This window comes from Trichechus manatus, unplaced genomic scaffold (assembly GCF_000243295.1).
Source record: "Trichechus manatus latirostris isolate Lorelei unplaced genomic scaffold, TriManLat1.0 scaffold00151, whole genome shotgun sequence".
In the NCBI taxonomy this organism is placed as follows: Eukaryota; Metazoa; Chordata; class Mammalia; order Sirenia; family Trichechidae; genus Trichechus; species Trichechus manatus.
The window spans coordinates 6,069,764-6,091,310 of NW_004444087.1; the positions used below are offsets into that span (position 1 = coordinate 6,069,764).

A 21,547-nucleotide genomic window follows, 5' to 3' on the forward strand; every position below is an offset into this window, starting at 1 on the left:
ATAAAGCAATATGTGTACTACTGTTTCATGAGAAACTATTTGTTCTGTAAGCCTTCACCCGAAGTACAATAAAAAAAAAAATTAAAAAAAAAAATACACCAATTCAATCATTTCTACATGATCAATTCAGTGACAATGATTATATTCTTTGAGCTGTACAATCATTCTCACCCTCCTTTTCCAAGTTGTTCCTCCCTCATTAAGATAAACTCACTGCCCCCTAAGGTTCCCATCTAATTTTTCAAGTTGCTACTATCACTTTGATCCCATACAGATAGATAGTTCTTAAAAAAAGCATAATGCTCAAGGCAGACCTTTTTTAACCAGTTAAGCTTAACTAGTGTTGGTTTTAATAAGATTTCAGGGGATATTATGTATAACCAAAAATCTCATGGGATTTAGTTCCTTGGTTTGGAGATTATCTCAGGGTAATAGTGTCAGGGGTTCATCCAGCCTCTGTGGCTCCAGAAAGCCTACAGTCCATGAGAATTTGAAATTCTGTTTTGCATTTTTTCCCTTTTGATCAGGATTCTTCTACAGAAACTTTGATCAAAATGTTCAGTAATGGTAGCTGGGCACCATCCAGTTCTTCTGGTCTCATGGCAGAAGAGTCAGTTGTTCATGGAGGCAATTAGCTACATATTTCATATCCTCCTCCTGTTCCTGACTCTCCTTTTTCCCCTGTTGCTCCTGGCAAATAGAGACCAATTGCTATGCCTTGAATGACCACTTGCAAGTTTCTGAGACCCCAGGTACTACGCAATGAACTAGGAGGTAGAATAGAAGCACTAAACATGTTATTAGGCCAGTTAACTGGGATGTCTCATGAAACCATGACCCTAAGCCTCCAAACCAAGGAACCAAACCCCATGGGGCTTTTGGTTGTATATAAACAGCCTCAGCAGCTACTCTTTTTTGGTGGTGGTGGGGTGGGGGTAGGGTTGTTATAGTAAATATAGCTATCACATAACTTTTGCCAGTTCAACTTTTTATAAGTGTACAACTTATTGACAGCAATTACAATAACCAGCTGTGCAACCCTACCCTTAAACAATGTGATTTTTCCATCACCGTTAACCCTCCTGGCCCTGGTAACCACTAAGAAACTTTAGTCTCCGTACAGTTGCCTTTTCTTGTCTTTTTATATAAGTGAGGTCATACAATATTCATCTTTCTTCATTTGATTTATTTTACTCAGCATAACGATTTCAAGCTCCAGCCATATTGTAGCATGTATCAAGACTTCATGTCTCCTACTGGCTGAGTAGTATTCCACTGTATGTATGTACCACGTTTTGTTTATCTATTCACCTGCTGATGGGCATTTAGGCTGTTTCCACCTTTTGGCTATTGTGAATAGTGCTGCAATGAACATTGGTGTACAAGTCTCTGTTTGAGTTTCTGCTTTCAAGTCTTTCGAGTATATACTTAGGAATGGAATTGCTGGGTCATATGGTTGTTTTATTCTCAAGTTTTTTGAGGAACTGCCATACTGTTTTCCACAATGGCTGCACCATTTTTCATTCCAACCAGTAATAGATAAGGGTTCCAATTTCCCTACATCCTCACCAACATTTGTTATTTCCTGTTTTTTTAAATCTTAGTCATCCTAGTGGGAGTGAAATGATATCTCATTATGGTTTTGATTTGCATCTCTCTGATGGCTAATGACACTGAGCATCTTTTCATGTGTTTAGTGGCCAACAGTTACTTTTACTAATTTATTTTGATGACAGAGAAGAGAAAAAATAAAATAAAATCTAGCCTAAGGCACTGAATGAAGAGTTTTGCCTACTCTGGACATTGCAATGAAATTTTCTGTGGTTGCAACCGCCCCCTCCTTTGCCCATTCACATGCTATCTAAATGCCATCCAAATGCTCCACCCTGCCTGTTAGTCATTAAAATTGAAGAACTGATTGCTTGTTTAAGAAAATGGAATCCTATGGCAGAGTTCAAAGCACCAAAGCCTGTACACATGTCCCCTGTCATCTGGTGGGCATGAAAACGAGAGCATGACATATCTTAACAAGAGCATCACTGGCCCTGTTCCCTCTCGAGGTGCTGTGGCCATGACAATCTCCTGGCTTCACAAGGCCACAGCACAAAGCCCTGTAGCCATCACGTCAGCAAAGTGGCAACATTAAGACTACCCACGTTAGAAATGGACGGCAGCAGCTGTCTTCTCAGAGAGGCAGCTGATACTCTGCTGACTGAGAACAGCAACATGGAGCCGGCTAATTCTCCATGGCAGAGAAGACTCAGAAGTTGAAATTCCTGATTGCAACACTGTGAAAAAGTCAGATATCTTACGATTAATCTGAGGGGACTGGGCCATTCTTTTGCTTGGCCAGCCTGCAATGATACATCTGAACCTGGTTTGTGAACTAGAGCAGAACCAGCTTGTTAGCTACAGTAATGAAATGCTCCCATATTAAAAAGTCACACAGCAGAGGGTACTGGGCTACTCTCCTCCATCAGTTCTCCATAATGGAATGACTAACATCCAGCCGGCTAATCTCTGGGCCTTTCTCTCTTTCTCCTCCCAGGGGTGGATTAACCAGTAAGGAAGGTATGCACTGGCTTATAGTAAGCAAGGTACTCACGGGCTTACTTGTGTTTACTTACTAATCCATAGTGAAGAGTTTCCCATGGGTTTCACCACGTCTTTATGTGGTGAAAAACAGGTGAGATTGTGCCTGGGAGGAGAAAAACTCCCTTTAGTCTCTTGTCTCCTTCCTTCCCTAGGGGCAAAAGATTAATGACTCCAGGAACTGTGAATATGAAATGAGCTTTAAGGAATAAAAAGAGAAAAAAAAATACAGTGGTTTAATAGATCATATCTACCTACCTATCTATCTACACATACACACCTTTATCTATAGCTCAAGATTTTTTTCTCTAAAAACTTTGCTGATAAGCAACGACTGCCGGCTACACTCTGAAAAAACAAGCCTTACTTGGCCCCTCCCTGGTCCCTCTATAAGTGCCTCCTCCTGTTCCCCTGGGCACTGCTATTACTACGCAGCACGAGGTCAGGAATGATGGATGGCACCTGGAATGGAAGACAAACAAAAGGAGACCCAGAGAAATCAGTCTCCAAGGATCATTTGCAACTGTATCTTCAAATGAAGTTTTCCATGTTACATCAAAGATGACCCTGACTATAACCACCTCCCCCAACACACACCTATAAAACATGAGAGACTTCTGAAAGAAGACAGCACAAAAAAGTTTGCTCATCGCTCTACAGAAAACTGCTTGGCAAAGTAGAGGGTCAGTGAAAAAGAGGAAGACCCTCAACGAGATGCATTAACACCGTGGCGGCAACAGTGGGCTCAAACATAACAATGATTATGAGGATGGTGCAGGACCAGAGAGTGTTTCGTCCTGTTGTACACAGGGTCGCTATGAGTCAGAACTGACCTGACGGCACCTAACAACAACATAGAAAACTAGATTACGAGGAAATACATTAACAGGTAGCTGATCTGAAGTTCTGTCCTTTAAAAACATTGTTTTAAAAAAGTTGCTCATGGTTGGCACGGAACCCTTTGTTCACTTTACTCTCTATCTAGGCCTCCACAGCTCCCAAGGAAAAGCCACAGGTCATTAGTGATACTGCTGGTGGAAATGGCATCAACTTTCCTTAATGCCTAAGGCCATCACCCCAACGCTCAGCACATCAAAGGGACATTCAGAAACGGCGATATCCACCATGAGGGAAAAAACAGTGATGCCATGGAAACTTCAGTTTATCTCTTCTTATCATAGAACTGATCAGCAAGTTTGACATATAAATCATTAAGGGAAATGGAGACGCTGAGGGGCACTGGAGCTGGGCAGAAAGAGGCGAACAGGAATTCTTCAGAGGACAACAGATTCCTGTGTCAGCAGTTTGCTGTTTGGATGAGTGAGGCCACTCCACTTACATGGCACCTTATCACCATGGTAACCAAGCAGAGCTCCATCTCATTAGGCCAACACAGTTTCGGCTCTCAGACTGTAGCTCTTGCAGAAGGGCTGTGACTGGCTGGGTGGCAACAGAAGGCAAGTCTTACAAGGTATATCACATCTGGGAGGTAAAACCACCTGCCAAGCTAGCTTGGGGGTCTGGGTTCTTAGGCACTGAGAATTTCTCCTAATGTTCAGGAAGAGGGGCTTCCTCCCTTTGCCACAAACAAACCCAGGGTTGGAATTACCTTCCTGCAGCCATCTGGCTCTACCACGCTGAGCTGCCTGGGGCCATCGCGGACAGACAGCACATCTGAGTTCAGGGTCCTTGTGGAAGGATTCCACTGTGGCCATGGTGAGGGCAGGGACTCAGAACCCTGAGGAAGTCCTAGGACCTGAGGCTTTACTTCCCTGCCAGCAAGGGGAGCAATATTGAACACTCTCCCAGACACTGATATCTCTCAGCTCTCAAGGAAGAGATTCTACAGCCTTCTGTAGTCATTCATCCCAGTGACTCACCAACTGACCACTATAGTGTAATCCTATTTTTCTAAATTCCATACACTGAGAACAAAGCTACCTTTATTTTTAAAAACACTCTTGAAAGGATAACAATGATAGTAAAGAAATCTCAAATGAGGGAAACTCCCACCCACAATCTTACCACAATATGACAATCTCTCTTATCATTTTGACAAGCATCTCTAGTCTTCCAGAACCACAGAGAAACATTTTTGCTTAGCTACCATCATGATAAACAATTTTAAAAAATCTTCTTATAATACAAGAAATATTTTTTTCCATTTTTCTCACACTCATCACAATTATTGTTTCTACGGGTGGTTTCCCTATTGCTGACTGTCACCGGGAGCACTGGGTAGGCAAACTACAATCAATCTCTTCTCTCTCCAGGGTGACAAAGGGACAGCCCATCTGCCACCTCTTCACAAAACCACAAAGAAATTACACTGTGTTCGGCTTTATCCAGAGGTCCAAGGTCTTCTCCTCGAGAGTTTTAAATTACTTTTATTTTAACAAATATTATTTATATTCCTCTTAGGGGTTACCATGTGTCAAAACTGACTCGACGGTAAATGGTTTGGTTTTTGGTTTTAGGAGCCCAGAATGTTTCTCCTAGTTTGTAAACGTGACCCTTGTATGAATGTTCCAGCACAGTGGCCATTACCTGCTATAATAAAAAGTGAGAAACCATTCTTCAGGGATTTGCTTGGACACAGAGAAGGTTTTGGCATCAGGCAGAACAGACTTGGACTGCACAAGACTTCCTGTTTTATTTAGGAACAAGGGGTTTCGATCTAAAACATTTTAGTCACATTCTGCCAAGCTCAGCCCTGACTTGAATGGGGCAGCAAATACTCCCAGAGAGTTTAAGGGGAGGCCAACTTTCCGTTAGAGCAGGAGGCAAGTCTAATTCTCCACGCAAATGTCCACAAAACTCTAGCACAAACAACCATGTTCGTTATTTTCCCTAATTTATTTTGAATACAAGCCAGTGCTGGGTAAGTTCTCTGGTGCTTGCCAATTAAACTGGCCAACCCAGACATTAAGTGAAAAGGTATCACACCTGAGCCTTCTTTAGAAGGACAACCACTCCATTTAGATTTCCAGCCAAGAAAACCAATGGCTCAGGGAAGATACAGCCTTCTGCCCCCCATTTTGGTCCAAGTCAGTAAGAACACCTAAAGCCCAGACAGTCTTGACTGGAACTTGATTGCAACGTAAGTGCCCCTGGCTGCATCTGTGCGTGGGCTTGGGATCCTGCAGTAGTAGCAGCCGCTGTCGCCCAGCTGTTCCTGCACTACACGTTTTCCCTGGTAAAACTTCAAGCAAGCTGGCAGGCTTCACGCGCCTCACTTAGCTTTGTTTGTGTTTTCAATGCATCAAAGGGGTATGGAGACTAATCAACATGTTTAGAAAAATAAAGAAAGGAAAAAAGAGGAACAGCTCATGATACTGGCTGTTCCTCCAAGCTGGGTGAGAAAAGCTCAGCCGAAGAGGACGCAGGAAGGAGGATGGGGGAGGGAGTTCCAGAGCAAAGGGACATGGGCCGCTGGTGGCAGGCTGTATCAAGGTGCCAAGCAAGGAGTCTTCATGGCAGGAGTAGGAACGCCACTTGGAGACCTCACAGACCTGCTGGGTTCTTGAAGGCTGACGGGCTGCGACCTGACCACCTCCGCCTGCGCTCAGCTCTCCAGCACCTGCCCAGCTGTGATTCCCACTGAAGTCCTTCTCTTCCGGCTGGTGAACCAGCTTGATCCTCCAATCACACCCCAAGCTGTTCCTAGGAGGCCCTCTGCCATTTCTTCCAGCTGCTCCTCCTGCCCCATCTCTTCAGGTTCAAACCTTCTCTATCCCTCTTGCCAAAGGCTACTCGGAAGTCTTCCAGATGAACACAACTCCCCCTGGTGACCCCACGGTAGGTGCGACGTGTGCCTATACCTCGTCCCCTCATTAGACTGGAAGCCTCCTGAGTGCAGACAGTCATCTGTCTCTGACCTGGACACCCCCACCTCCAGCCCTGAACACAGGGCTTTATACCTGGAAGCCAAATGACTCACTGATGAAACACATTTAACGAGCAAGCAATGTGAGTGGGCTCTCTTCACTCAGCTGCCTAGTCTCCCACCCTCCACTAGAAAATAAGACCAGCAGGAATCCAGTTTGTCAACAGGATACAGTGTTTTCAGCTAAGTCCAGAGCAGGGATCCCCTACAGACCCGAAGAGGAACAGGGAAGGCCATGCGGCCCAAAGCCGGTAGGAAGCAGCGAGTTACCTGAGCTCACGCTGCCCTGCAGCAGGGGGTCGTGGAGTGACATCACCGACTGGATGACTGAATAAGAGAAAGGGTACAATTAGATGAGGAAACACAGTTCAAGGGTTTCAAGCTGCCTAATGCGCAGAACCCAGCAGACCAAGGGAGTGTGTCTGAGCCACAGGGGTGCGAGAGAGGGGTCCCACTTCTGACTGGCAGAGGGCCCTGCAGGCAGACATGCGGCTGGTATAGCACTGGACACCAGGTCTGGGAGCAGCGGAAGCTTCTCACCTGCCATCCTTCACCTCTATGCCTTCGACTGATTTTTCTTTCCCAGTTCTCTGCCTTAGCTACTTGACTTTTACCCATATTTATGTATAAACAGTTTTTCTTAATTAGTAACTCATTTCCTGTTGCTTACAAAATTAGCTAGGCACAATCTTCTTTCCTAAAAACTAAAGTCAGTCCCATGGCAACAGGTGGTAGAGGGAGAGGGGAAGTTCTCTGCCTCCCTGCGTCAGCCAACAGCTGCGAGTGGCTGGCTGTGTGCCTGAATGGATCCCCACTCCCTCCCAGCCTGCAGTAGCCCCCTGGCCATGGCTAAGAACGTGGTTGACCGCCTCCCCCCACAGATCCTCTGTTCCCTACTCCCCCTTCCAGCCCAGCCCAGCCCAGGGCAGGGCTGCAGTTACCTGGTCCTTGCTGCTGCCCTTGGACAGGAAGGACACCCTGGCCCAGCTCGCCATTCAGCCAGAGCTGCATCCGGATGAAGGGTTCCCGGCCTTTCTGAGTCAATTTGCTCCACGGCTTCGGCCGGGACAGCATGTCGCTGACACTGCCCTGGGAGAGGCCCAGCACCTTGAGTGGCAACCAAAGACACACAGCCATCAGGGCCAAGTTTTCAGTGCAATGCTGCAAAATGGGTGAGTAATGCAAAGAAACCATGTCGGGGCAGGGCAGAGATGGCAACACGGGGACCACTTTCAGGGCTGACTCTGAGCACAGGACACACCTGGTGGAGGGTAACAACCTGGGTGGGAGATGTGCATCTCAAGCTCACCACAGCCTGCCACCCTGGCACTCAGCGCATTTGGGGCCAGTGTGTTCACACCCCAGCCACAGTATGGTCACGGCTTTCAGCTAACAACAAAGCAGGCTGGGAAAGGAAGGTGCTCTCGCCCCAGGGTCTTGATCCTGCCAAGGGTGCAGGATTGCGGTCGTGAAAACCTGAAGAAGCATTTGGAACCACCTTGCTTTTCGCCTGCAGGCACCAGAAAAGTCTGCGGTGTGGGGCCAAGCGTCCCTTCAGGCAGGAGCAGTGGCTGTAGTGGTACCTGGGCAGCACGTCTCTACGCTGAGCTGGGCCTGGCTGGCATTCAGAAAAGACTTACTCTCTGACCCCATCCTGCTCTATGGTGGGGGCCTAGAGGTGGGCTGGTGGCGACGGGGAGCCAGCCTGGGAATAAAAGCTGGTTGCAGACCCTCGACAAACTGCATGTGTGTGCGGGGCTCCCTGCTGGCACATCTGGCTGTCCAAATGCACAGACTCAGCCACCCTCATGAGGACTCAGATGCAGCCCCCATCACTCTCTTAAAAAGTTCTCAAGTTCCAGAATAAACTGCACTCACAGGCCAAACAAGTTCAACACTATTAAGTCTCTGCTAAATGTAAGGCATGAGCACAAATGTCTATTTAAATGTTCTCAAATGATATTTTCACAACACTAAATTAGAAATTCCAAGGGGCTTTAAATTCTCATCCTCATTTCTAGTCACTCCATCACCTTTTGCAAAATCAGGACAAAGAGTTCACAATCAGATATTGCAAGGATTCACTGCACGCTGAAGTGAAGGCAGGACAAGGCCACTGCTGCCATGCGCCCCCCAGGAGGGCAGCACTTAGGGGAGCAGAGCCCTTCTGCTTAGCAAATCACAATGCAATCTAAAACAATACTGGTATATTATTCCTACTTTATATCTTACACATACGGCAGGCCCGCATTATGGAAGTACCAAGAGCAGAAAGGGTCTGGAAGCTCATCCACAAGCTAGTATACTTTCCTGAGCCAGGAGGGACAACAAGGAAATGGGGACCCGACTTTCAGGGCAAGTCCTGGGCCCGGCCTGCCCTGTGCAGCTCTGCCCGTGCTGCCCCTGCCTGTGTATTCCTGGGCAAGCCGCCTCACCTCTCTGCTGGACGATACCCAGGCACCTTCTGAATTATACCACAAAGGTACCGTTATGCTTCGTGTAGGCTCTTCTGTCAGTGCCTCCTGGTTATTGGCACATGGCCATCTCTCTGTGTGGTCAGACTATGCCTCTTTTGTGGCCAAAACAGTTTGCACAGGTGTCTCTGGAGCTGAGACATGGCCATGGTGGCTGGACTGAACTCAGCCACCAACTGCTGGGGCAAGTATTTAACTTCCCCGAGCCTCAGTTTCCTCATTTGTACCCTTACAGTGTAACTGAGGGTTTCCAGGAGAGCATGGGTGGGAGGGCCAGGCCCAGGGACTGGCCTGCAACAAGCACTCTGTCAATGTCACCTGGGAGCTGGAACGTCTCACCGTCAGCCTCTCTGCCAGCTTGGGAATGGAGGCGACCTGAGGCTCCTTGATTCATTAAAAAGGGTGATGACCACCTGCTCCAAGATAGACACTTAGTCCTAAGCAATGAAAAGAGAAGGGAAAACCCAAGCCCTGCATGGAATCCCTTACCTTCTCCCCGAAGATCCGCTGACAAATGCCGTTCTTGGCCAGCTTCTCTTTCACCTGCCGGGTGAGCTCTATGGTGTCCACCTCCTGGTACATGTAAATCTCATACTGCTCAGGGGTCAGCGGAGGGACTGAGGGTTTAGATGGCTTCGACATGGGCACGATTGGGGAGGAAGGCAGAGGGCTGTTCTGGGGTGTCTCGCTGCGGCTGGCCCCGGTCAGGCTCAGCTCTGAACTCTGGGAGTATGGTGACTCGGCATTGGGCCATTCTTTCCAGTACTCCGACGAGGAGGGTCCCTGGAGCTGGTTGCGCTCGGCCCGTGCCTGGCTGCTGCTGGCTTTTTCTTTCCCACTGCTGGCTTCTTCGACCTTCATTTCTTCAGAGGAAACTGTGGTGTTCCTCCTCTCTGGCTGGATCGTGCTCCACCAGTGGTCCTTCCAGACACCGCTGCGGCCTAACTCGTTTTTCACGTGTCTCAGAACCCCTTGAGCAGCCTCAGTCGCTCCGGGAAGTTCCGGCCCAGTGGCATCCTGGGGTTCCTTTTTGATGGCTGAGGGGTTTGGCAGGGCAGAGACGCTGGGATCTGGAGCGGAGGAGGGTTTCTTCAGGGAGATGGCTATGGGTGAGTAGCTGGACACCGACGACATGGGTGAGGTGGACAGTAACTTGGGGGTCAGGATGGTGATGTCTGTCTGGGACAGTGGTTCTTGTTTTAAGGCAGGGTTGAGGGCGGCCTGCTGGGCCTCCATTTCTCGGCGGGCTTGCTGCAGGATGGAGCGGATGGCGTCGTCAGAGTTCCCGCTGCTGGATGCAGAAGACGGCTGGGCCGGCTCAGCTGCATGGAGAAAACACAGTGGTGAGGTGATGCCCTCGGCTGGGCACGCACTTCCTACCTCCAGCTTCTATCTAACCTGACCTACCACACATTGTGGATTCTTTAGGAGAACTACACTGCTTTATTTTTCCAACATTTCCCCCATCAGGGAGCGTTCGTGGATCGTGTCTGAACAGTGACAACAGAACAACACCCTGCTCTGTGACCCGATGCCCTCACTGCTCAGGCAACCAGAAGCATTTCTGATCGTGGAGGGGGATAGAAGGGGAAGTGTGGACATGCTCAGTGACATGCCATCTGGGACCTTCTTTTCATGGTAATTTCTAAACTTCATATTGTCATGCATTATATTCCACAACTCTAGTGCTTCGGTCAAACTTTAGAAATACAACTTCTGTTGACAACTGACCTGAGAGACGAGTGTCTCCCAATGACAAATGAGCACATTTGGGTGAATAAGGAGGAATCCTTGTCTGAGTGGATCACTGTGGTTGGCCAGCAACAGTGAACCTCTTCCAGGGGAGGGGAGAAGAGGAGCAAAATGAGGCTGAGATGGACGTCCCTGGCCCAGGGGCCCCAGGACTTTGTGCCCCTGGAGAAGTCCCGGGCTTTGCTGGGCCTCAGCATTTCCACCTGTAAGTTGGAACGGTAACAGACTAGATCAATGACTCTTAGCTAGGGCTCACCCGTTGAGCTTGTTAAAATGCACACGCCCAGGCCCAGCCCTAGAGTGTCTGATTCAGAAGGAGACGTGGGCTGGACCAGCATCTGCGTTTTTAACCAGCTCCCCGGCGAGGGTGGTGTGAGGCCTTGGTGAGAAGCACTGATGGGGTGTTTCTGCAGGCGCTCCAGCTGACATTTCAGAAGTCCATAACCTTCTTGCCTTTGTGCCACACTCCCCAAATAATATGCTTTCATGTCTGGGGGAGGAAATCATACACCCTGGCTCTTCATCTGCTTTAAATGTGTGCAAAGTAACAGCCTTTAATGCCTTTCGAGTACTTTACTGATTAACAGAGGGTCTTCCCTCCTCTAATTCAATGACCCCCGCAGCGTCCTTATCATGCAGGCAGCACCACCATCATTTTGAATACGGAGAAACTAAGGCTCAAGGAGGGAACAGGCAACAAAGAGAGTCAGGCCTTGGAGCAGGGCTTCACTCTAAGTTCAGATGTATTTTCTACCCGGCCAGGGTTGCCCTGCTAACAGTCCTGGCTATTTAGTCACCTAGAGGAGGAAGTTGGCTTAAGCCTCACCCCTGCCTATCAGAGCAAGCTCCATCTGTTGTCAGGCTTCAGAGCCCATAAAGAGGGTTTCTTACTGTTCTGGGGTCATTGGAAAGAGGCAGACAGCAATAGAGGGGTCCCCTCTACTGGACATGGGTTGGGAGATCTGGGTTTAAATCCATTTAATGAGTTTGGGCAAATTATTTCAGCTCTGAGCCTGAGTCTGATAATCAGGAATACTAGGATAGCAAAACCTATCTTCTAAGGTTGTTGCAAGGATTTATTCTGAACAGGAAAATGTAGGTGGAAATGCCCAGCCCAGGCCTGGTACTCAGAAGGGAGCTCATCCGCTGAATAAGCCCATGTGGGTGAGAGCTCTGGGGAGAGCTCGGCTGAGAGGAGCAAGTAACCAGGTGGTGGCTTGTACTCAGCTGCCATGGTTCCTACTGCTAGGCCGGGCAGGAGCCCTGTGGCCAGGTGCCAGGAGCGTCACGGGCCCGGGGCAGGCAGGCATCTGTGTGTGGAGCCCCAGGGAAAGAACCCAGACACTCAGCTTCCTCCCCAGTGGAAGATCTGAGCTGACTCTGCAGCATGGCACCTGCCTCTCAAACAACCAAATATCAACTGGGGAAAAGCTGGAATGTGGGAATTTCCTGTGTGGTGCAAATACCGAAAAGTTAGAGGTTCAAGTCCACCCAGAGGTGCCTTGTAAGAAAGGCCCGGGGATCTACTTCCAAAAAACCAGCCAAAGAGGGGGACCTCATACCATCAAGAAAGCAGTGCCAGGAGCAGAGCGCGTCCTTTGGACCGGGGTCCCTGCGCAGAGAATCTCCTAGTCTGGGGGAACACTGATGAGAAGGCCGAGAGAGAGAAAGCCTTCCCCCGGAACTGACACCCTGAATTTGGACTTTTAGCCTACTTTAACTGTGAGGAAATAAACTTCTCTTCATTAAAACCATTTAAAAAAAAAAAAAAAAAACCAGCCAAAGAAAACCCTGTGGAGCACAGTTCTACTCTGACACATATGGGGTCACCATGTGTGGAAGTCGACTTGACTGCAACTGGTTAAAAAACACAGCTCTCAGGGCCTCTGAGCTGAGGCCGGCCACAAAGGTGACATTCGGCCACAAAACCTTCCTGCTCCTCCCTAGCAACATTCAGTTCTACTAAGCAGATGTTAAAAACTTATTTTTCACTCATTTTTTCAGTTGCATTTGGTTAAGAGGCTAATTTTAATTTGCATGTATGCTATTACCCAAACAACAAGCCTGTATTGAATTTAAAATGGAAACCTGATACAAACTGCTTGCTAATTTAAGTCTCTAAGTGGCTAAAATGAATTTAGCTACTGAAAAGGAGATTCCAGGCCAGGGGTACATTCCTGAGTCAATGCTAGGGAATGACATTATAGGAAGAATGTTAACTATTAGTAAGACAGATATTAAACAGACCTGGTCTCCTTTGCAACTGTCTAAATGCTTGAAAACACATATTCATTATTGTTTAAAAAAAAAAAAAAAAAGTTAATTACTGCTGACCAGAACGCTCATGACAATTCTTTTAATTAAGTTTGGAAGCCAGCAGCCACTGAAGTAGAAGAGGAGGCCGTACCGGTTTTCTGCACCTGCAGCTCCCTTTTGGCTTGTTCCAGGATGGACTTGATTGCTTCATCGGAGCCAGTCTCTGAGGCACGGATCCGGGTGGTGATGTTACCTGTGGGGAGAAGCCACACCAATGACATTAAACCCACACCTTGAACAAAATACAGTGCTGCACGAAGACAGCGTTCTGACAAAGAGCCCGAGGTGAGGCCAGTGACGGCAAGGAGGCAGGCATGGCCTCCCATTTACCTGCACTTTGTGTGAATGCAGTGTCATAGCGGGTACTGTGACACTACAGGGCAGGCTTCCTGCTTAATCTACCTTATATTAAATACCGGTCTACCAGTGAGAGCTCTCACATTTACCCAGCTGGACCTCACCCATGGGTTCATATCAGGGAGAACAACTCATTTCATCCAGTATAAAAAAAAGATGAGGAATTAAAAGGCAATGTTTTTTCCTGAGTCATTTAAAAACGACACCAACTCCTTTGGCCTGGGACTATATTCAGACTCTGTACATTTATTTGAGGCTGGTATCCCAAACAGGGAAAACAATGGGAAAGGAGAGAAAAGGACTGAGGCTGACTGTCAACATCTACAAGATAAAGAGGCAGAAGCTTCAACTAAAAAATTTCTGATCCATTATCACTTATTATCTTTTTTTAAATTTGTGAACAAGGAGAGAAGCCTGCAGAAATTCCTAAAGGACAAGAATTCGTCTTATCTGTCACATGGTGATGCTCTGCAGAGTAGCCATGTGTGCAGACACACTAAAGCTACTGCAGCCCAGGGGCTGGCCCCAGTTCTTTCTGGAAGCTGTCCAAATATTTTAATTTCTCACTACCTTACTAAACATGAACCGCCACGTGAAACCATTTAAAAACAAGTATACCACTGGGACTCAGCCCATTAAAGACACAGCTCCAAAGAGTGCAGTGGGGATCGGCTTGCCCAGGTCCATGGGAAAACTGATTACATTTGGAATTTGTCCGCTCTGGAGGACCTTTACCATATTTCAGACTTGAAAATACGAGGAAGCAGCAGTATCTGATTTAACCAAATCACCTGATTTTTTCTCAGAGCAACAACTGTTATTCTTTCAGCTGCTTCCGAGAAAACAGGAGGGTGTAATCTGAATCTTAAGGGGTTGGGATTCATACTTAAGGGGCTGCTTTTTAGTGATGCTGCCCTCTTTTCACCTCCGCTGCACCCCGTAAACCTGGGATCGGCAGCTCGGGAGGGAGGGGGATGTGAGTACTTGAACCCGTGCTTTGTTTTATACTTACTAGCTCTGTTTTTCCATCAGGTTCCAGGCCAGAATCACAATGCACAGTTTTAAGCAAAATACACAGCTAAGGACATGCTGCTTCCTTGATTACTGACTGCAAAGAAAAACACCTGCCTGCAACATACCTTCAGACCCATTTCTTCGTTTCGGTACTTCCTGAAATAGTCTGTTCAGGCTCTGGCCTGGATTCTCTGTTGAAAAACAAGTGTGGTAAGAACAAAACAATCAGGGGAATCGTGGTGTTGACGATATGGGCTGTGTGACATGAAATCTGAGCCGCCTATCACTAAATAAAGGGCTTCAGGGCTCCTGGGCTCAGGGCTTCCTGTGCAACTTGGCAGTTACTAGAAACTTCTGAGAGGCCCTTCCCTTGCTGCCTGGGCAGCAGAAGCTATGGTTCTACTGCAAGAGATCACACCAACCTAAACAGCAGCCTATGGCATCAATACAAAGAGGGCCAAAGGGAGGGAGAACTGCCTCCAAGCAAATTACCCACCAGCCCCCAGAACCAAGCCCCACATTAATCATCCAGAGACATTCAATTTCAGTTAACCTCACCATAAAAAGCTCCATGTTCTTTGTGCAAATTGATGCTGCTCAAAACATCTCCCTTCTCCATTTGTTTGAGTCTCAATTTCAGGAGGTTTCAAATGAGTCTGATAAAATTATCTCCCTATATCACTGTGATTTATCAGAATGATCCCCTTGCTCTTAAAGAGGGAAGAACTTCTTTAAATTATGGATGTGACTGACTTTTTATCTTTTCTGGATGGTGGGGTAGGAATGGTTTTTTTAATAAAACTTTCATGGGTTTTTCTCAAGGCAGGCATATTTTGTTCCTAATGCTAAACAAATCAATAATGGAATGTAGATATTATAAATAAGTTGACCACAGAACATACTCTCCTCTGTGGGGTGGGGAAGAGAAGAGAAGGCGTTGTTGATTACCTTCTGCCCACGGAAACTAGGTCTGGAGGAGGATTAATTCTAGTGGATGTTGCTGCTATAGGGCTGGATGGTGCCCAAGGGCTCCTCCAATGTGAGGCCAGCACCGAGGGTCAATTTGACCACCAGACGCTAACACACTGGGATGTTGTCCATAATACAATTCCCTCCAATCCAATACTCGCTCACTGAGTTTATACGTGCAAGCTGAGTAAAATGGAAAGACCAGATCGCCAAAATCTATCAGCTTTAGCTCATGCCTGTTGACCCTTGAGCTCTGGAAATGAGCGAACTGAGAAGTATCTCACCTGATGTGATGTACAAATGTTTTAGCACACACACAGACAGACACACAAATACACACGTCCAACTTTGCGAAGGGCTTACACGTTTGTGGCAGCCCGTGAAAGTATCTCACCTCTTTGTCTGCCTTGGATGCTGCGGAGGGCCAAGATGTTCTGCTCGTCAGAGAGGAACTGCTTCATCTTGTGAAATGGTTCCTTGCCTCGCACAGTCAGTTTATTCCACGGCTTGGGGCGGGCCAGAATCTCACTCACGGACCCTTGAGACAGTCCCAAGACATAATGTCCGAAAATGCGCTGTCCGATATTGTGCTTGATCAACTGCTCTTTCACCTGCCGGGCAATCTCGGCCGTGTCTATCTCCTCGCCCTCGGAGGCGCTCCCAGCACTTTCTGACTGGCTGGGGGACGGGGCCATGCCATTTACATCTGGGCTTTGTTGTAATGGACTTTGGGAAGATATGGAGTTTGTGCTGTATGGACCTGTTGAAAAAATCATGCTTGTGCTTCCTGCTTCCTGCATGGCCTTGGAGTAGAAGGACTGCATTAGCTGTCGTTGGAGGAGAGAGTTTAGTGCAAATTTTCCTGTAGAAGCCAGGGGTAGGCTGGGGCTTGCCAGGGATGAGCTGAAAAAGTCTTGACTTAACCCCGCTGGTGAGAACTGGTGTGTACCGTTAGTATTGGAAGCCTGCTCCCCCGTGTTGCGGGGCAACTGAGAAGGAGGGGAGGCCGGCAAAGGTCCAGGACGCCGACTCTCAGGCTGGTCTTTCCCTTTTCTCCTGGCTGACCCTACAAGGAAGGGCAAACATAATGCATTATGGGGGATTCAAAAGGGAAAAAAAACCAAGACCAAAATGCAAAGTTTGCCCCACAAACGGGAAAAAAAAAAGTGCAGATTTTACAAGGGCCAATGAGGTGTGTTGGTTTGTTTTTCAATTGAATTTTTAATTAGCCAAACGAGGCCCCCCAAAACAAGCAACATGCATTTCATGTTTGCGCCTTTCTTGTACGTTGCAGCCTGGAGAATCCCCCTGACATCGATTCAAACTCCTAAATGTGGCAAGGAGCCGGTAACACACACGGTACGAAGTTGACAGGACGCCAGGCCTCGGCGGGCCTCTAGCATTCCAGCTATTACTAGAAGGCCCCACCTGAGGAGCAGCAAACACTGACATTTTAGGACCCCTGGATTCTCTCGCACCACTTGCTCTGAGGCGAATGCATTGTAACGAGTCCACTCGATCGAAGGCACGCACATTTTAAGAATGAATTATCATCAAAGCCCGAGACACCTTTGAACGGTTTACCAGCTGCCAAAACCAGAAGCACAGTCAGTGACGCCACCATTTTGGGATGAGCAAAGAAAGGCTAAGGATGGGGGATGCGTCCCCACGGCAACCTGACCAAGGAAGAAAAGCTCCCCTGAGCCTGGAAGGGTGGGGGAGACCACAGAATTAGCCCCCAGAAACACCAGGAGAGAGGCTGCATTCACCTCTGCTCCCGCCGACTCACAGCACAACTAGAGAAGAGACCAGAAAGCCAACATCCTCGAGTGTCCCTCTCGGGTTGCCTGCAACACTTCCTCTACCTGACCCCTCGGACGCGCTGAGGCTCATAATCTCGTCGCGTTGCCCGACTAAGCAGGGCGGGGAGGGCAGGGCAGAGGAGCAGTGAGGAGGAAAGGAGGGAACCAATGCTCGTTAGTCAGGATTCGCACTGCCGGCGAGGCTCCCGCCATGCATCAGCCCAGCGCACAGCTCACCTGCCTCTTCCTCGACCCTGCAAAGTGAACCCAGCACCACACTAGCGACCCCGTCAACCTACCGCTCAGGTCACTGTTGGAGATGCGCAGCGTGGCGTTCTCGGACTGCAGTGAGCGGTTCTTCTCCAGCAGCAGCACTTCCAGGGGCTTGGACGCATCCTAGACGGGGCAGAGCAGGGCTCACTCTGGGCCGGCCACCTGCCCCCAAGGCCCCAGGCCCAGCACCCCTGCCTGTCTCACAGCTTTCCCACCCACTCTCTCCATGGGGCTCTAACATATGTTAGAGAAATCTCATTTCCCCTAAAGATTTTTAATGCACACGTGGAACAAATTAAAGTTCCTTTTAAACGGAATTAATTTCAGTTATTTTTTCCCCCTTTTTCTAGAACTCACATAACTTCTAGACAATTATTCTCCATTCTGTCTCCAAATTCAAGCAGTTAAAGACAGCAGCTGCCTTCTGGGCACCAGGAGTCCGTCTGATGCTTTAAATTTCCATTGGCCACTATATGACCCTACACCACTGTCATCCTGCCCCCTCGCCAGGTGAGGCAGCAGGTAATTCAAGTTCCTACGCCAACCCCTTTTAGGCTGATCTTTAACACAGTCTGAAGTTGCTTTTTATTCATATGCTTAGTACCCGCCCAAGTTACATCACAACTTCATTTGAACTGAGTTACCAGTTCAGAAGACATGAACTTTTTTTCTGTCTCTTTTTGCCTCTGCTTAATTCAGAGCAATTTGCTTCAACTTGGTTTAATGTTCTTGAAGATTTACTCAGCAGCTGGGTGCCGTTCTCCTCCAAAAAGACAGCTCTCACAGAAATACTGAGATTGTGGAGCTGCTGGCACACGTTGTGAAGCACACCTGGGGTGGGGGGTGGGGGTGGGGGGACAGTGACCAGCCGTGGGGCTATGCCAACGCTAAGAGCAAAGTGTGACCGTGTACCTGTGTCCCGGCTCCCTCAGACGGTGCAAACTCCATGGATTTCAGAATACTGTGGAGAGCAAGACAGAGTGGTTATTTTCTCCTTATACCTTCAATAACAGCCACACTAATAAGCGCTAATGTTACAATTTCCTGCTCTCCAGGAACCAAGTCCCTGACAACTTTAACAACCTCCCTGGCAGTAATATAATACGATAATGTCTCTAGAATAACTATTCAACTAGCAGTTGGCTAGCAAAAGTTTCTTGCCCAGAATGTAAATCATTCCATATGGAATCATACCAAGTCTGTTCAGAGTAAAATTTTAAAGTTTGGTACAAACATAATATTGTTGCAGTTAGAATGCAGTTGTATAGCTCAAAGGGAGTGAAGAAGTTGTTCCAAGGAAGCAAGAGAGGGAATGCATGCCTCCTCTGGCCTCGGCATCACATGCGTACTTGATACCGTGGCACCTGGGACCAGGCGAAACATCCCGCTATTAAATGTCCCAAAGTGTTGCAAGCCACCCTCCTCTACAGCCTCGGCAAACATGTGGCAAAAGAAGAGCTCTACCACCACTGGTTTCCCTATCATGAAATGGTCATTTCAGTCTCTTTGAACTGTTCCCTCAAGTCCAAAAGCTGAGTGCGTTCACGTCACCACAATGCCCATTTGCAGCGTTCCTTTGGCTGTGGACGTTCCTTTCTATCTGTGAGGCTGTCATGGAGAAAAGGGTAAATGAACTGGCATTGTCCTAAGGAGCTTCAACTGCTCCTTTTGAACACCGAGGAGGGGAAGGCGGTGGAATGAGGGGCTGCACGGTCAGATGTCCGGCCTGCAGGTGCACAGGAACGCGCCAGGCACGGAGCAGGCTGCACTGCCCTCCCCTCTGGCAGCTGCAGTTTAGGATGTATTCTCAAGAGACCACGAAGCGTGAAACTGGCAGCACAGGCAAAGATGCCTGGAACATGGGTAGACCTGTTTCTGTCCTGGTTGCTGACCTGTTGAAACTCAGGATCTGCTCACTCCAGTTTACCTGTGGCTGTGTCTTTGCAGTGACCCTCATCATGCAAAGGAACAAAATAGGAGTTACCATGGGGTAAACTGAGACTTGCATTTTACAGGGTGCTGCTGACAGAGCTCTAGGTCACATCAGGACAGACAGTGAGATGGACAAGCAGCCTGACAAGTGGCCTTTTCTCAGTGGTCTCTACATTGTTTGCTACTACATCCTTGTCCTTTTTTGATATTTTCTTTCCAATCATGTCATAAAACACTGAGTTTACACATCTATTTTAAAATGCAAATGTCTCCTCATTTATTCAACAAACATTTACCAATGACCTGTTAGCTGCCTGGTGCTGTAGAGAACAGAAGATGGAATGATCCTCACCTCATGAAATATATAATCTACCATAGATACCAAAGACCGAAATAGCATGTGAAAACTTGGTGGGGACCCTTGGGCAGGCAAGCTCTCATCTGGTGGAGATGGGGGCTCGGTTTCACAAGCAGTTAAGTTTCTGCAATGGGCCTTGGAGGAGCAGGCTGTTTAGAGTCCACTGTGGTGGGTGGGGGGCCTTGGGAGGTGAGATGGAGAATGCGCAAGGCCAATTTGGGGCAGCAGAGTGGAGGACGTGGAGACGGGTGAAGACGGGAGGGTCGCAGCACTGTGCCATAGACCCATTTGAATCACTAGGATGTGGGAGCCAGAACATATCTTAGCAGAAGAGCCACACAAGTAGAGCTTGAAGAGTCCATGGTGGTAGCAGCAACAGTGTACGGGATGCAAGAGGGCCACAGGTGTGGCAGATGAACGGGGGCTGGCGGGCAGCTCCAAGGAGGGTGAGGACCAGAGGGCAGCAGGGTAGGCAGATGGGGGGGAGGGAACAGACGAAAGCTGTGGTTACTGGGGACAGGGGTGAACACGGAGGAGGAGGTGTGGCAGCAGACCCCCAGGGTTCAGGTAAGCGTAAGCATCCCAGAGTGAGAGGGCAGTGGGTGTGGGTGAAGAAGGGACACTTTTCTTTGAGGGGAAGAAGGGAAAACTGGGACGGGGAGGCAAGTACAGAAGGTCAATCAGGTAAAAAATAAAAACCAGTTGCCATCGAGTCGATTGCGACTCATGGCGATCCCACGTGTGTCAGAGTAGAACTGTGCTCCATGGGGTTTTCAGTGGATGATTTCTTGGAAGCAGATCACGAGGCCTTTATTCCAAGGTGCCTCTGGGTGGACTTGAACCTCCAAGTCCAAGTTAGCAGCAGATGCATTAACTGTTTGCACCATCCAGGGACTCCAGGTAAAAAATACGTATCACTAAGTTGGAAATGGGCACGGGGAAGGCTACTCAACTTGTAGACGCTAGAAGCAGAGGAGGTACTGGCAGAGGCTGTCTGCACCCTGGAGGGGTTTGACTGCTTGGAGAGAGAGCTTGGACACAGGGACCAAGGAGAGCCACACGAAAGCAGTAGTGACCAGGGAAACTGGAAAAGATCATGACTGAGAGATGTTACTGATGTGGGAGCGAAGAGGTCACAGAGCCTCCGGTGAGCTTTATTAGCAGACCAGAGGGGATGGAATTAGGACTACAAAGAATGGCATGGTGAGTGGGTGTAGGCTTATCTTCACGGGAGACATTGAGAAGATCAGCAAGAGTGACAGTAACTGATAGACTAGGAGGAGGGAGTAGGAAGGAAGGGACCCAAGGCCCAGGTGGAGGGGCTTGGTCTGGAGAGAGGGGAGGTGGAAGCAAAGACCAGAAGGAGATTTGCCCTCAAGACCTCCAGAAAGCAGGGGCTAAGGGTGTCTGCTAGAGGCCAGGGGGACTGAAGAGAGGGGTGAAGGGCAGGGAACAGGCTCTGGGGTGGGGAGTGCACAGTATCAGTGGCAAGGCGAGCACAGGGAGCTGCAGGGCTGGTCAGCACGGGGCAGGGACTTTCTTCTGTAGCTGTGACCACCTGGGATTAGAGGCAGGGGTGAGAAGGGTGAGACTGCTGGCAAGGTGGATGGTTAAGGGAGAAGGTGGGCATTGTACTGGGGCTGACCGTGGGCCCCAGGCTGGGGAGGGGTTGATGAAGCCCAGGGGAGTGATGGACTTGGGGGGACAGGAGGGACCAGCGCCTGGCAGCTCCAGAGGGCCAAGGGCAGGTTCAGCGGAGGGAATGAGAAACATCTGGGCTTCAGAATGTAGCGCGGTCATGTAAGGGATGACAAGCCTTCAG

General features: G+C 48.5%; 1 protein-coding gene across 3 annotated transcripts in view; it reads right to left on the bottom strand.

Moving 5' to 3' along the window:
* The window catches only part of CUX1 (cut like homeobox 1), a 449,005-nt gene that overhangs the window by 67,701 nt on the left and 359,757 nt on the right, over positions 1 to 21,547 (bottom strand). For 2 of the 3 annotated variants that reach the window (XM_023740265.1, XM_023740264.1), the window contains exons 13-14: positions 18,348 to 18,396; positions 17,462 to 17,558 (exon numbers count right to left, since the gene is read on the bottom strand). In XM_023740265.1, the coding sequence (XP_023596033.1) occupies positions 17,462 to 17,558; positions 18,348 to 18,396 (146 nt within the window). Of the gene's footprint in view, positions 1 to 6,748; positions 6,806 to 7,419; positions 7,586 to 9,441; positions 10,275 to 13,111; positions 13,214 to 14,516; positions 14,583 to 15,754; positions 16,427 to 17,461; positions 17,559 to 18,347; positions 18,397 to 21,547 lie in introns of all 3 variants that reach the window. The other variant, XM_023740266.1, reaches the window with a different exon arrangement.